Source organism: Ursus arctos, unplaced genomic scaffold (assembly GCF_023065955.2).
Source record: "Ursus arctos isolate Adak ecotype North America unplaced genomic scaffold, UrsArc2.0 scaffold_3, whole genome shotgun sequence".
Classification (NCBI taxonomy): domain Eukaryota; kingdom Metazoa; phylum Chordata; class Mammalia; order Carnivora; family Ursidae; genus Ursus; species Ursus arctos.
Window position 1 is genome coordinate 60,069,376 of NW_026622985.1, and position 16,679 is coordinate 60,086,054.

General features: G+C 33.6%; 1 protein-coding gene across 5 annotated transcripts in view; it reads left to right on the forward strand.

Annotated features, from left to right (window-relative positions):
• Nucleotides 1-16,679, forward strand: part of BBS9 (Bardet-Biedl syndrome 9) — a 416,531-nt gene that overhangs the window by 175,069 nt on the left and 224,783 nt on the right. For all 5 annotated transcript variants that reach the window (XM_026509007.4, XM_026509016.4, XM_026509017.4 and 2 more), the window contains one exon: nt 5,892-6,032. In XM_026509007.4, the coding sequence (XP_026364792.2) occupies nt 5,892-6,032 (141 nt within the window). The remainder of the gene's footprint in view (nt 1-5,891; nt 6,033-16,679) is intronic.

Below are 16,679 nucleotides of genomic sequence, written 5' to 3' on the forward strand. Positions count from 1 at the left end.
GCTGTTTCCAGGTCTAGAGAAGGGAAAATAAGAGAGCCTATCCTATATTGTTGGGTCAGAAAGCAAAGAAGTGGTCAAGAAATGATCACAGTACATCACAATGATTCAGAAGCCAGTGGAGGAGTTTCCACTGGCTAGAAATGGGACACTTTGAGTATCAAAATCATAATGGTAATATATTATAATATATTAAAGACAGAAATAGAATCGGTGAGTACAGTGATAAAATAAAGGCATGTATAGAGGGAAAACTCTACAAAAGGAGGTCAGCTAATAAATGTAGAATGGGTGATAGAATTAGAGAATCATTATTTTGCAAAATTTGTGTAATAATTAGTTCAGGCAAGATTCATCAATGGACACTAAATTCATTGGAATAATAGAATATTCAGTCTCAAAACATTCCCTCATAGATTACTTTTTTTTATTTTGTAATAATATTTTTTTATTATGTTAGTCACCATACAGTACATCCCTGGTTTTTGATGTAAAGTTCCATGATTCATTAGTTGCATATAACACTCAGTGCACCATGCAATACGTGCCCTCCTTACTACCCATCACCAGCCTATCCCATTCCCCCACCCCCCTCCCCTCTGAAGCCCTCAGTTTGTTTCTCAGAGCCCATAGTCTCTCATGCTTCATTCTCCCTTCTGATTACCCCCCTTCTTTATCCCTTTCTTCTCTTACCGATCTTCCAACTTCTTATGTTCCATAGATGAGAGAAACTATGATAATTGTCTTTCTCTGCTTGTCCTATTTCACTTAGCATTATCTCCTCTAGTGCCGTCCATGTTGCAGCAAATGTTGAGAAATCGTTCTTTTTGGTGGCTGAGTAATATTCCATTGTATATATGGACCACATCTTCTTAATCCAGTCATCTGTTGAAGGGCATCTTGGCTCCTTCCACAGTTTAGCTATTGTGGACAATGCTGCTATGAACATTGGGGTGCATATGGCCCTTCTCTTCACTACATCTGTATCTTTGGGGTAAATACCCAGTAGTGCAATTGCTGGATCATAGGGTAGCTCAATTTTTAACTTTTTAAGGGACCTCCACACTGTTTTCCAGAGTGGCTGTACCAACTTGCATTCCCACCAACAGTGTAAGAGGGATCCCCTTTCTCCACATCCTCTCCAACAATTGTTGTTTCTTGCCTTGTCAATTTTTGCCATTCTAACTGGCGTAAGGTGGTATCTCAGTGTGGTTTTGATTTGAATTTCCCTGATGGCTAATGATTACTTTTTAATTATAAGGGAAAATAATATCTCTACAGGAATGATTTGGTAACACTACCATAACCAAGTGATCAATGTTATCGTCATTAATATCAGCACAAACTGACATTATATACTTCCTGTACTGATGCACACATCTTTTGAGACATACAAATTGTTTGTTTTCTATATGTTTGTTGTCTGTTTTCTATATGTCTAAATAGATCCACTGCTCTGTCTAATCAGAGCACCATGAGCACATATTCTGTGGGCCTGTTTCTTACCTTGTTTAGAATTTGTGGGGCAGTATCATCAAGGTTCTGACCCCTTGAACTTGCCTGGGCCAGTGTTTATTGTTACCTATTTTGTTTTCCCCAAATCCTTTATTTATGACTCTGCTGCAATACCTATCATAATATGAATTTCATTAAGTTTTTTCCTTAGGTTTCCCTAATAGATTTTGGACTCTTTGGGAGCAGGGTTCAAGTTCACATCTTTGAATTGTGCAATGTGAGGGCAGATGACAAGCACTTAGAGTATATCTTACTTTGATTATTTTTCTTTCTAGACACAGACTAAATGTGTTGGTTTATCTCAGTTTATTAGATATCTTAAGATAAATATTAGATAACAATATTAATTAGTAATAGATAAATAAAATATTTTAAAAACAATGGCAATAATTTATTCATACAGTTTTGGTAATGCCAACAACCCTAGTTGCATTGTATCTGGGAGGTGAAAATATATTTATAAGAGAAACATTTTAAAAGGACTGTTTAGCTTAATAACATGAAATATGCTTGTCAAATTAGGATTTGGGTTATTAAAAATAACTGATTGTTAACAATGAATGATTTATATTTTACTTGGCAAGATTGGATCTAGCTGGTAAGATTTTATACTAAGTTTTGTAAAATGCCATATTATTTAAATGATTTATTTTAACTTTAAAAAATTAGTAAAGGTTATTATTGAAAGGAATTTACTCCTTTGTACTGTAAATTCAGCCCAAACCATGAGGAAAAAAAATCACAATACATGGAAATTTGAGTATTTCAATACAAAGCTAATAATCTCTTATGATATATTTTTAAATTATATTTAAGCTTTAGCGAGTAGGATTGAAATATTCAGCTTCACCTTGTTGGGAAGATTAAATAATATGTTGCCACTTAGATCTTAACTTACACACAAGGCTTCAAATTTCAAAGACTGGTCCATTTTATTGGCCTGATCTGCTCAGGCTCTTTGCAGATAAGCATCCTGCTTTTACATGTGGAAAAAGAGAAGCAAAGGAGATTTTATGTTGTCCCATAAGAGTTAGTCTCCATTATGTCTGCATTAAAGTTACATGACATGGGCAGTGTAAAACATGACTGCAGATGGGGCACAGTACGTAGCCAGACATAACAGGAAGGGATCAAGGAAGTTCTGGCTCCCAGACATTGCTACTGCTTTGGGGTTCCTTGTTTTCAAAATGAAATGACTCTAGCAGGCCCCTGGAAAGAGTTCTGAAGGCATTATATAGATGTGTAATATATATAGTTATTCTACTCTGATATATATGTTCTTTTTTCCTTTTTTTTCCCCCAAAGAACATTTTGGCTTTTCTCTTGACAGCGATACTGGGCTCTTGGGTGTGCCAGGTATAATTAGAATTCTCTTCCTGGAGAAATTGTTCTGTCAAGAGTGGTTTTGATGTGAATTTTCTCTCTAAGTGTTAAATAATTTTGTGATTAATTGCACCAGAGTAGTTGCGACTATCCATTTCCTCTGTTAGGCTAGAAAGGGAAGTGTCTGAAGGAGAGGTGATTATATTTGGTAAAAAAACTGCAGAACAAAGTCAGTCTGATGAACGAGTAGGCCAATATTTGAGTATTATAAATGACCTAAATTTTTTTTTCTTAGCATAACTAACCCAGAGAGTTATTTGAATAAGCCAGATACAGAGACTGTTTTGCCAACTACATAGAGAAAATATCACTGATGGTAGGCAAAGTTAGGACCAATTGGACTTTCAACTAATTCGAAAGCTATTCTAGTAGCAAATTTGAAAAGTCTTTAAATATATATAATTATTTCCTTCCTTATTATAGGTACATGCGTGCATGCTTTCACACATACCTCTGTACGTCTGGCTTCAGGTTCTTAGATGCAATCACACCTGAAGAGTAAATTGGTAGCCAAATTTACATTTCAGGTTTTTCAAGAAGATGTAAAGCTCAGTAGAAATGTGCCTCTGATAAGCCCCATGTCTATATACTGGAGGTTGTATTTTAAAAGACTGGGGTTTTAATTTAATGGGAAGTAGTATTAAATACTGGGATTGCAATTTTTTTTTTAAAGGTATAGTTTCCTTAAACTGGGTTTTAAAGTTTTTCATATTCTTCCCCCATCCCTGCAATGGTAAAACTTTCCAAGCTGCCAACATTTAAAGAATAGCCATAATCATTTTATTAAGTATGAGTGTCATCATTTTTCAAAATAATGCTTTCCAAATGTCCTATGAAACAGGTTTACAGTTCTTGGAGAGAAAAGAAATTCTGGAGGGTTTCTACAAATCTTAGCAACTGCAGACCATTGCCCTAGTGTGTGATATTGTCATTAACTGACCTGAGTTGTGAATTGAGTTAAAATGTATTTTCCTTCTTGGGTTCAATAGTGCTTGCAAGCCATTTGTTTCAATTTCTGAAAACATATATATAGGACCAGTTTCTTTAGCTCTAAGTTCTTGGAGATTTAGGGTAATAATCTTCAAATATATAGACTCAGTAACATAAGGCCAGTGTTATTGATTGTGATTATTATTATTATTATTATTTTTTACCACCAACTCAAGCAGTATCTATCTGATCCAAGTGAAGTTGAGCCACAGTTTCAGCAGTATAGTTTTAGAATGACATTTCTAGTCAAATTTTGTTTGAACACTTAGCTTAGACTTTGGGTGAAAGTATATAGAAAGGAAGCTTCTTTTCATGCATGTACAGAATAGTCAAAAGATGAAGGATTTTTTTCCATTACTACATTCATTAAAAATGAAGGAAATGGAAATAGATTTTAGTTTCCTTGTTCTTTCCAGGCTGCATCTATTAATTGAGGCTGTAACTTATATATTGTAGAGGAAACATATTAGTAGGTACATTTCCATTATTTGGGGATATATGGAATATATGAAGTTGGAAAAAATAATGCTTTGTAATATTTTTTATGGTGACATTGATAGTTGTGGTTTGAGCAGTAGCTTAGATCATGTTACCATAATATTTTGAGTCAAAACATTTCATCGTTGTAAAGTACAAATACACATGCCTCTAAAACCTCACAGAATGTCAGGAAATAATGCCTTGGGACTGTTCTGAAGAGACACCAGTAATAATTTGCATCTAGGATTCCAGGAGAAGTGAATTTAACATCTGTTGGTTATGAGCAAAAAAGGAGCTATGTAAAATTTAATGGATAATAGATTATGTTGAAGAGAATCACAAATATGCTCCACATGCTCTGAAAAAGTATTTAATTGACCTCATATATCAGTATGCTTGCCATTGTTGATGATCTCTCACTATCCTCGTGAATAAGTAGTGCTGGAAAATGTACTCCCAGCTTGGATGTCGAGCAAGCCCCACAACTCCAATTGGCATTAACAGAATATATTGCTAATTCTAGGGATCCTGCTTTGGGATCATGTCCCCAGGCTTTAACTGCTTCTGCTTTTGCTATTTTTAAGCTGCTCACTGACTCCACTAAAGAAATAAAGGAATTAATGTGTGGATACATCAAGTAGAGTAGAACATTTTAAGTTTTTCATTTCTCTACAGCCATATACTAAGATAAAGTTTTCAGTATATTACCTTTTATCTTATCCAAAGGTGGGATCCTAGAATAAAAGGAGAGAGCAGTGAAGTCGTAGAATTGCTTTGCTAAATTTATAAGTAGAGAACCTAATTTGCTTGGCTTCAATTTCATTCTCTGTAAAAATAAGACAAGAATGATCTTAAAAACTTTTAATTTTGACATAAAACTCTTCATTGTTATTTATTTGCCTATTTCAATATGCCTGTAAATGTCCTGAAAAATTCAGTTGAATGACCCGTAATTGAATATAAAATTAAATATACTAGGTTTTTTTTTTTGCACTTTAAATTTTTTTTAATTTAAATTCAATTAACTAACGTATAGTGTATTATTAGTTTCAGAGGTAGAGCTCAGTGATTCATCAGTCTTCTGTAGTACCCAGTGCTCATTATATCACGTGTCCTCCTTAATGTCCATCACCCAGTTACCCCATCACTCCACTCCCTCCCTTCCAGCAACCCTTAGTTTGTTTCCTATGAAAGAGTCTCTTATGGTTTGTCTCCCTTTCTGAGTAAATATACTGTTTTGCGTAGTGTTCAACTGTGATAATTTTAAAAATGTGCTATTAATGGCAGACCTCATGCCTGTACTCTTTTTTAGGATTTTATTTTTGTCTTGAACTTTTTGACAATAATATAAAAATATGTATTATGATAATACTTTGTAGTTTTCATTTACGGTAAGTGAAATGAGCAGGGGCAAAATTTTAAAATAAGATATATTTTAAATACTCAAACTATTAAATCAATTCAAAAATTTTTAGTCCAATTTTCTGTCATATCTGTGAATCTACATTTCTCTCTTTTTATTTCAGGCATTCCTCGGGTTATCCAATGTAAATTTAGACTTCCCCTGAAATTAATCTGTCTACCAGGTCAGCCTTCAAAAACTGCAAGCCACAAACTAACTATTGATACCAACAAATCTCCAGTTAGTCTTCTCAGTCTCTTTCCAGGTAGGACTTTTGAAGTAACATGCCTGTAACATCAGAAATGTTAAGAATTCAGAATGGAATCCTTCATCAGCAGGTAATGATAGGGTAATTATCAGATAACTGTTAAGTCAGAATATAAAAATGCCTCAAAGATTTTTCTCTCTTGTTTGCCTGTTCAAAGGCAAATAGCTTATATCAACAAGGTAATAAGGTGTACCTTTTAAGTTTGATTAAAATTATTATAATCATTATTTTGCTTCAGTATTCAGAAATGAAAACATCAAATGTTTCTTTTTAAACTGTGGAATTTTTTGGCTTGGAATGTAAATATTTATTATTCATCTTTATTGTAGGTTTTTGGCTATGTTCCTTTTTAAAGTATATTCTATGCCCCTAAAAAGTAATCTCATAAGTAGATGCTCTTTGTGGTTTTACTTTCTCCAGCAGCTGGAGGGGGCAATTGTTCAATTCTCTGGCTCTGATCCTTTGAAAGGGGCTTCGTATATAAAGCTTGAATATCACAGTGAATTTGGGGTAATTTGTGAAGGTGTGACTTTCTCCAGGTGTCAGTTTTTCTTTCTGAGTAGCTTAGAAAAGGGAGAAGTGTTGATTGGATAAAACATCTTTAGTAACCAGGGTTTCTAATGTGTAGCATGTATTAACTTTCCTGGTGATGGGGTGGAATTAAAAAAAAACCGGGGAATTAAATCAGCCTTTTTAAATCCCTTATTAAAAATTGGCACTGTTGACTATGATATGCATCCTTACTCTGGCATTAGTGGATAGGATTTAGAATACAAAGAGTATTTTCCACAAGGTTTAGAAATTTATGGTAAGTCAACTTTTGTGTTATTAACTACTTAAAGTGCTTAAAATTTATTTTTCATTAATTTGAAGTGTTTAAAAAGCTTATTTATATTTAACTCAATGAAAAATCTCCAAAATTAAATACTCTTTATTACAATTAATCTATTCTTCAGTTTGAATTGAGTTTGGACACACACACACACACACACACACACACTTTGTTAACAAATATTTTTATACTGTTTGGTTCTTTCTCTTTCTCCCTTCCCTTCTCTTTCTTCTCAGTCAATTTTCTTATAACACATTTGGGTTATAAAAAAGGTGGAAAGAGTCACTATCTTTACAACACCTTATACAAATGTATTAGTTCCTTGGGTTTCCTACACTGTCCTGGGAATATAGTTGGAAATTGCATGTTGCAAACTGAACTTATTGGTACCTTTGAAAAATATTTAAGACCATAGCTTCTGAGTGGGTGTTCTTTACTGTAGGTAGATGAAAGCCAACAGAGATTGAATAAAAATGGATGCTTTTAACCAGAGAGATAATCTCTGTAAGATATGGGTTAGACAAGAAGAACTAAGGAAAGTTTAGATAACTCATCCATTTTCCTCCTGATTTTGGGCTCAATTGTTTTTATGTCACAGGTTATCTTAGGCTTATCAGTATATATTTGCTTCTTACTCACGCTAGAAATGGGACTCAATGACAAATTAAAAAAAATTTTCCCCCAGATCCAATGTGTATGATTTAGCATGTTCCCTTTTGGAGTCCTTGGACGTGCATTCATATTGGACCTGATGGAATCCTGCAATTATTTAAAATACGTACTCTTGGTACTTTTTCACTTTTTACTTCTTGAGAGTGCTTTTCACTCTTGGTATGTATAAGACTTACTATGTTGATGTCAGATGAAGTTGCTATTGTGAATCTGTTTTTTAACTGAAGTAAACCAATTAATGAGCATCATAGAGAAGAAATAAAACTAGCTTTAATCTACATCTCTTCCTATTTGTTTATTTTAGTTCTTTGATCTGAACAAATATAGATATATTTAAAAAAACTTTTACTTATTACAAAAGAAATGTGAAATTTAGAAATGGACAACCAAAAGGAAGAAAACAAAAGTTACTGGTAATTCCACCATCCAGCAATGTCTACTTATGATTCATGACATTTTCCTAATCTTTATACAAATATCTTTCATTACCCCCAAAGGATTTTACTTTGCATAATGATGTGAAGTATTTTTCTATATAATTAGATATTTTTATTACATGATTTTAAGGATTGCATAATAGTTTATCATAATTGCATACTATAAAATCTTTTGGCCAGCATTACGTTTTTGACATACATGTTGTTTTCAGTTTACTAATATTGTAAATATATTGTAGCAGTACTCCTCCACATTTATTATTATTTCTTTGATGAACATCTAAAGGTAGAATTATAGAGTCAAACAAAGGATAAGAATATTTTTAAAGTTTTTGTAATATAATGTCAAACTGACTAAAGGGCCCTATCAGTTAACTCTATCAACAATATTAGAATGGAGGTATCTAGTACCCAAATCCTTGCCTTTAGAGAATATTATAATTATAAAAAGCTTTAATATGCTTAATGGCTATATATTTACTTATGTATATATAAATAACCATCTGGGGTGCTTTAAGCACTAAGTTATGTTTATACTATATATATATATATATATATATATATATATATATATATATATATATATATATATATAAATATATAAAGTGAGGTCCAGAAGTGGGCAGTAGAAGCTGGTGTAGTGCTTTACGAATGTTATCAAAGACCCAGCTTTTTTCTTTCTTTGCACTGTGCCTCCTCTAGTGTTTTGGTTGGCACATGACGATAAACTGCTTCAAATTCGGTCATCATAACTGACTACAAGGCAAGAGGTAGGGGAAAGAGGTAGCTATAGCAATGACTATAACTTTTATCAGAAAGACATGTTTCTATAATATTCTTAGGAAATTTCTACTTAGATCTCAATAGCCATAATAGTGTCTGCATAGCCTCCTCTGGCTGGAAAGGAGGCTGAGAAGTGATATAGGTGGACTAAGGGAAAGGGGGAATAGATGTTAAATTAGCTGACATTCAGAGTATGCCATGATACCAGTAATTTTACACAAAAATTTAACTTAAATGGAATAACAAATAGCATGCCATCGTAACAGTCTTTTATGCTACTCAAATATGTGGCTATTTTCCTTGTCAATAAATTTATATTTTTATGATTACATAACATCCCCTTGTTTGGAGGTACCATGTATATAGTTATTTATTTATTTATTTATTTATTTATTTATTTATTTATTTATTTTGATACTTCTGTGTTTGTCCTTAGAGAAATTCCTTGAAGACAAATGACTCAGTTAAAGAGTATGCACATTTGAAAACTTTATTTAAATGCCAACCTTCCTTCCAGAATAATTTTATCGGGTTATATGCCCAACATCAGGGTTCATACCAAGGGTAGCAGCTGGATTTTGGAAATTTTTGACATAGATGAAAAATGACATCTTTTTTTAAAATTTGCATTTCTAAATTATCAGCATAGACATTTTGTAATTTTAAATAATTGTATTCTTTTTTAATATGTAAGATTTACATTTTTATATAGTAAAATTTAATTTAAAATTTAATTTTATTAATTACTTTCTTTATAGTTTCAGGTTTCATGTTGTGCTTAGAATGGCCCCTATTTATTAAGATTATAAGATACTTAGTTATATTTTCTTCTGGAACATTTTAATACATTTCTTTAATTCTCAAACACAGTTCTAGTGTATATTTTTTGCTCTTTAAAAAAAATAACTTTATTGGGGGACACCTGGGAGCTTGGTCGGTTAAGTGACTGACTCTTGGTTTCGGCTCAGGTCATGATCTCAGGGTTCTGAGATCGAGCCCCATCTCAAGCTTTATGCTCAATATAGAGTCTGCTTGAGGTTCTTTCTCCTTCCCTTTCCTTCCCCCTCTGCTCCTACCTGCCCTTCAACCCCCACCTCCCTGATCGCATATGCTCCCTCTCTCTCTCAAATAAATAAATAAAATCTTAAAGAAAAACTTCATTGGAATATAACTTACATACAAATGTTTCAGGTATACAATTTGGTGAGTTTAGATGTTTGTATATACCTGTGAAACCATCTCCACAATTACAATGCTGAAAATATCCATCATCCCAAAAAGTTTCCTTGTGCCCCTTTATAACCCCTTATCCCCCATTCCCAGGCAACCACTGGTTTGCTTTCTATCACTGTAGATTAGTTTGCATTTCTTGGAATTTTATAAGATGGAATTATTTAGCATGTACTCTTTTTTTTGTCTGCCTTCTCAGTCATTTATCAGATTATATGAATTGCACATATTTTCTCCAAGTCTGTGGCACATCTTTTCATTCTTGTAACAATGTCTTTGGAAGAGCAAAAATTCTTAACTTTGATAAAGCCCAATTTTATCAATTCTTTTCTTTTACAAATCGTGATTTTAATGTTATATCTAAAAATTCTTTCCCTCAAGTATACAAAGCTTTTCTGCTATGTTTTTGTCTAGGAGTTTTCTAAATTTACATTTAGGTCTCTATTTCATTTTGAGTTGGTATTTCTTTATGGTGTGAGATATGGATAAAATCCTTATTTTTACATATGAGCATCTAATGTTCCAGCACTACTTTTGAAAAAACTATCCTTTTTCGCTGGATTGCCTTTGCAACTTTGTTGAATCATCTGACTATGTATCATAGGACTATATGAATCATCTGAAAAACTATATATATTTCTGCTCTCTTTAGTTTATTCCATTGCTCTGTTTGTCTTTGCCCACCAGTATTGCTGTATACCAATAGTATAGTGTCCTAATTACTGTAAATATGTATGTCCAGAAGTCAGGGAGTATAATTTCCCCAGCTTCATTCTTCTGTTTTCAGTGTTGTCTTGGATATTCTCGATCCCTTGCATTTTCATATGAATCTTAGAATCATTTTGTCAGTTAATAAAAATGCTTGCTGAGATTTTGATTTGGAATTGGGATTGCATTAAGTCTATTGAACAATTTGGAGAGAAACAGCATCTTAACAATATTGAAATTGGTACAATTTGCTCTACTAATCCTACTTTCTTAAGATGAAAATAGAGACCTTCATTTATTTAGGGCTTATTTCATTTTTCTCAGTGAGAGTTTATAGTTTTCAATGTACAGGTCTTACTAATCTTTCATCAGATTTATTGCTGAGTATTTAATATGTTTTGATACTTTTGCAAATTATATTGTTTTATTTCAATTTCAAGTAGTGCTTTTCTAGTACAGGCATACCTCATTTTATTGTGCTTTGAATTATTGTGCTTTGCAGATACTGAATTTTTTACAAATTGAAAGTTTGTGACAACCCTGGGTCAAGCAAGTCAACTGGCACCATTTTTCCAACAGTATTTGTTCACTTCATGTCTCTGTGTCACATTTTGGTAATTGAAAATTTTTATTGTTATATTTGTTATGATCTATGATCAGTAATCTTTGATGTTACCATTGTAATTGTTTTGGGGTACCATGAACCACTCCTATATAAGGTGGTAAACTTAATTGATAAATATTGTGTGTGTTCTGACTGCTCCCCTGGCCATTCCTCTGTCTTTATGTCTCTCCTCAGGCCTACGTATGCCGTGAGACACAACAATATTGTAATTAGGCATATTAATAACCCTATGGTAACCTCTAAGTGTTTAAGTAAAAGAAAGAGTCACATGTCTCTCACTTTAAACCAGAAATTAGAAATGATTAATCTTAAGGAGAAAGGCAGTCACAAAAGTAGAGATAGGTCAAAAGCTAGGCCTCTTTCACCAAATGGTTAGCCAAGTTGTGAATGCAAAGGAAACGTTCTTGAAGGAAATTAAAAGTCTACTTCAGTGAACACATGAATGATAAGAAAGCAAAACAGCTTTATTGATGATATGGAGAAAGTTTGAGTGGTCTAGATAGAGGGCCATACCAACTACAACATTCCCTTAAGCGAAACCTTAATCTGGGGCTAAGTTCTAACCCTCTTCCATTCTGTGAAGGCTGAGAGAGGTGAGGAAGCTGCAGAAGAAGAATTTGGTTTAGCAGAGGTTGTTCCATGAGGTTTAAGGAAAGGAGTCATCTCCATAATATAAATGTACAAAGTGGAAGCAGCAAGAGCTGATGTAGAAGCTGTAGCAAGTTTTCCAGAAGATCTAGCTAGGATAATTAATGAAGGTGGCCACAATAAACAACAGATTTTCAGTGTAGATGTATAGCCTTATATTGGAAGAAGATGCCATCTAGGACTTTCATAGTTAGAGAGGAGAAGTCAGTGTCTGGCTTCAAAGCTTCATAGGACAGGCTGACCTCTTGTTAGGGGCTAATGCACCTAGTGATTAAGTTAAAGCCAGTGTTTACTGACTGTTCCAAAAATCCTAGGACCCTTAAGAATTATGCTAAATCTACTCTGCCTGTGATCTATGCATGGAACAACAAAGCCTGGATGACTCCACATCTGTTTACAACATGGTTAACTTAATATTTTAAACCCGCTCTTGAGAACTGCTCAGAAAAAAAAAATTCCTTTCAAAATATTACTGCTTATTGACAGTACACCTGGTCACCCAAGAGCTCTGGTGGAGATAGACAATGAGGTTAATGTTGTTTTCATGCCTGCTAACACAATATCCATTCTGCAGCCATCGATCAAGGAGTCATTTCAACTTTCAAGTCTTATTATTTAAAAAATACATTTCTTAAGGCTGTAGCTGCTATGGAGAGTGATTTCTCTGATGGATCTGGGAAAAGTAAATTGAAAACCTTGTGGAAAGAATTCATTATTCCAGAACAATTTTGATTCATGGAAAGAAGTCAAGATACCAACATGAGCAACGGTTTGGAAGAAGTTGATTTCAGCCCTCATGGGCGACTTGCAGGGTTAAGACTTCAGTGGAGGATGTAACTGCAGATGTGGTGGAAATAGGAAGAGAACTGGGATTAGAAGTGGAGCCTGAAGATGTGACTGAATTGCTGCCATCTCATGATAAAGAGATCATAAGGGATGAGGAGTTGCTTCTTATTGATGAGGTTTCTTGAGATGGAATCTGTTCCTGGTGAAGATGCTGTGAAGATTGTTGAAATGATACCAAAGGATTTAGAATATTACACAAACTTAGTTGATAAAGCAGTTGGAAGGTTTGAGAGGATTGACTCCAATTTTGAAAGAAGTTCTACTGTGGGTAAAATTCTATTAAGCAGTATTGTATGCTACAGAGAAATCTTTTGTGAAAGGATGCGAGACACTTCATTGTTGCCTTATTTTAAGAAATTGTCACAACTATCCAAACCTTCAGCAACCTCCATCCTGATCAGTCAGTCAGCAGCCATCAACACTGAGGCAAGACCTTCCACCAACAAAAAGTCACATTTACTGAAAGCTCGGATGATGGTTAGCATTTTTTAGCAATGAAGTCTTTTTTAATTAAGGCATGTACATTGTATTTTTAGACATAATGTTGCATAATTAATAGACTACAGTATAGGGTAAACGTAAGTTTTATATGCACTGAGAAACCAAAAAATTCATTTTACTTTCTTTTTTGCAATATTCAGTGTATTATGGTGTTCTGGAACCAAACCCACAGTATCTGTGAGGTATGTATGCCTGTATGTAGAAATACCACTGGGTTTTGTATATCAATCTTACATTACACAACAGTGTTAAACTACTTGCTGGTCCTACTAGCCTTTTTGTAGATTCATTCAGATTTTCTACATAAAGATTATGTGATCTGCAAATGAAAACCATTTTACTTCTTCCTTTCCAATCTAGAGATTCTGTTTGTTTCTTGCTAGCTTTTTATCTTGGCTAAAACCTCTGGGACAGTCTTTCACCATTATGTTTTAGTTGTAGGTAGTCTGTAGATGTCCTATACCATTTGAGGAAGTTCTCTTCTATACCAAGTTTGCTGAGAGTTTGTTTTATATTGAATTTTTTCAAAGCTTTTTCTACATCATTTGAGATATTTGTATTATTTTCTTCTTTAGGCTGTTTATAGGTGGATTACACTGATACATTTTTTGACTTATTAAAATTAAAAAAATTTTTTACTTTATTTTAATTTTTTAAAGATTTTATTTATTTGAGAGAGAGGGGGAGAGAGAGCAAGTGCACAAGCAGTGGGGAGGGGCAGAGAGGGAAGGAGAAGGAGGCTCCCCACTGAGCAGAGAGCCCAACACGGGACTTGATTTCAGGACCCTGAGATCATGACTTGAGTCGAAGGCAGACACTTAACCAACTGAGCCGCCCAGGCGCCCCTTGACTTTAAGTATAGTTGACACAGTGCTACATTAGTTTCAGGTGTACAGGATAGTGATTCAACAACTCTATATATTATGCTATGCTCATAAGTGTGTACATTGATTAATTGTTGGACTTTAGCATAATTGTGCATTCTTGAGATAAATCACACTGAAAGATGTATTATCCTTTCAGTATACTATTTATTCAACTTGGTAACCTTTAGTGTAGAATTTTTACATCTGTGTTCATGAAGGATATTAATCTGTAATTTTATTTCTTGTTTTTTAAAGATTTATTTGAGAGAGAAAGAGAGAGAGCGTGTGTGAGCGGGGACGAGGGCTGGGGGACAGAGGGAGAGGGAGAGAATCTCAAGCAGACTCCCCGCTGAGCACGGAGCCTGATGTGGGGCTCATTCTAAAGACCTTGAGATCATGACCTGAGCCGAAATCAAGAGTGAGATGCTTAACCACCTCAGCCACCCAGACACCCCGATCTATAATTTTATTTCTTTATAATTATGTGTCATTATTGTGGAGTTTAAGGAAAGAGTTGGGAAATATTTTCTTTTTAATTTTTTTTAAGAGTGTGTAGATCTGGTATTATTTCTTGCTTAAATATTTGGTGGAATTCACCAGAGACCTAAAGTTTTCACTATGGGATAGTTTTTAAACTACAAATTCAATTTCCTCAGAAGATATAGGAATATTCAGGTTATCTATTTCTTATTGAGTGAGCCTTGTTAGTTTATGTCTTTCAAGAAATGTCTCCATTTCATCTGAATTGTTAAATGTACTGGCATAAGATTGTTCATAATATGTCCATATTATCCTTTTAATATCTATAGAATCTGTAGTGATGACAACTCACTCATGAATAGTATTGGTAGGGGCGCCTGGTTGGCTCAGTCGGTTAAGTGTCTGACTCTTGATTTAGGCTCAGGTCATGCTCTCAGGGTCATGAGGTTGAACCCTACATCAGGCTCCATGCTGGGCAGGGAGCCAGCTTATGATTCTCTCTCCCTTTCCCCCTGCCCCTCCCCTGCTTACTCTCTTTCTCTATCTCTTAAAAAGAAAAAAAAAAGGATTGGTAAATTGTGTCTTTTTTTTTTTTTTTTCCTGGTCTGTTGATGAGAAATTTATCCATTTTATCTGTCTTTTCAAAAAAACAACTTTTGGTTTTATTCTTTTTCATTTTCCATTTTTTGTTTTTTTTCTGATTTTCCTTTCTTCTGCTTACTTTGGGTTTAATTTGCTCTTTTTCTAGTTTCTTAAGGTGAAAGCAGAGATTATTCTTTTAAAAATATACTTGGATAATGCTTTAAAATTTCCTCTAAGTACTGCCCTAATTGCATCCTACGAATTATAAAATGTTGTGTTTTCATTTTCATTCAGTTTAAAACACTTTAAAACTTTTCCTTTCATTTCTTTTTTGACCGTAGTGCTATTTAGAAGTATGGTATATAGTTTCCAAACACTTGGGGAGTGTCCATAGATCTTTTTGTTATTGACTTGTAACTCAATTTCATTGTGGTAGGAGAACATACTTTGTATGATTTGAATCTTTTTAAGTTTATTGATACTTATTTAAAGTCTGCTTTTATAAATGTTAGGACTGTCTTTATAAATGTTCTGCGTGCATTTGAAATTATGGATTTTTTTTTGCCATTGTGGGGTGGAATTTTATATAAATGTCAGTTAAAGCAAGTTTTCTGATAGTATTTTTAATCTTCTATATTCTTACTAATTTTCTGTTTACTTGTGTCATTTATTGAGAATAGGGTGTTGAAATCTTCAGCTAGGATACATCTGTTTCTCTTTTTGAGGATCTGTCAGTTTTTGCTTCGGTTATTTTAAGGCTTTGTTTTAGGTGCATAAAAGTTTAGGATTGTTATATTCTCTTGATTATAATGAAATGGTCCTTTATCCTTGTTAATATTCTTTGCTCTGAAATCTATTTGGTTTATATATATATTATAATATATAGGTATAGGTATCCCAACTTTCTTTTGCCTAGTGTTACAAGGGTTTGTGTATTTTCTTCTTTTACTTTTATTTACATTTTTATGTTTAGTAGGTTTCTTATAGGTAGCATACAGTTGAGCCTTGCCTTTTTAAATCTAATCTGAAAGTATCTGCCTTCAATGGGGTATTCAGACCATTTACTTTTAATGTGATTATGGGTATGGTTGGTTTTAAATCTGTCATCTTGCTCTCTGTTTTTAATTTGCTCCTTTTTTTGGTTTTGTTTTGTCTTTTCTGCATTCTTTGGATTGAGTGTATTTTGTGATTCCATTTTACCTCCTTTATTGTATTATTCACTATAACATCTAGTGTTATTTTAGTTGTTTCTTTGATCAATAGCAATGTTTATAGCAATGTTTTGTAGCAGTGTTTCTCAACCTTTCTTTTATTATCGCTCTCCCAAAAAGCCTTTTTAGACATCTTTTTCCCTAATTAACTTCTCCATACATTTTCAGTAGCACAGATATCCTGTGGATCTGTTCATATTCTATATGAATGTCTGTTTTTATA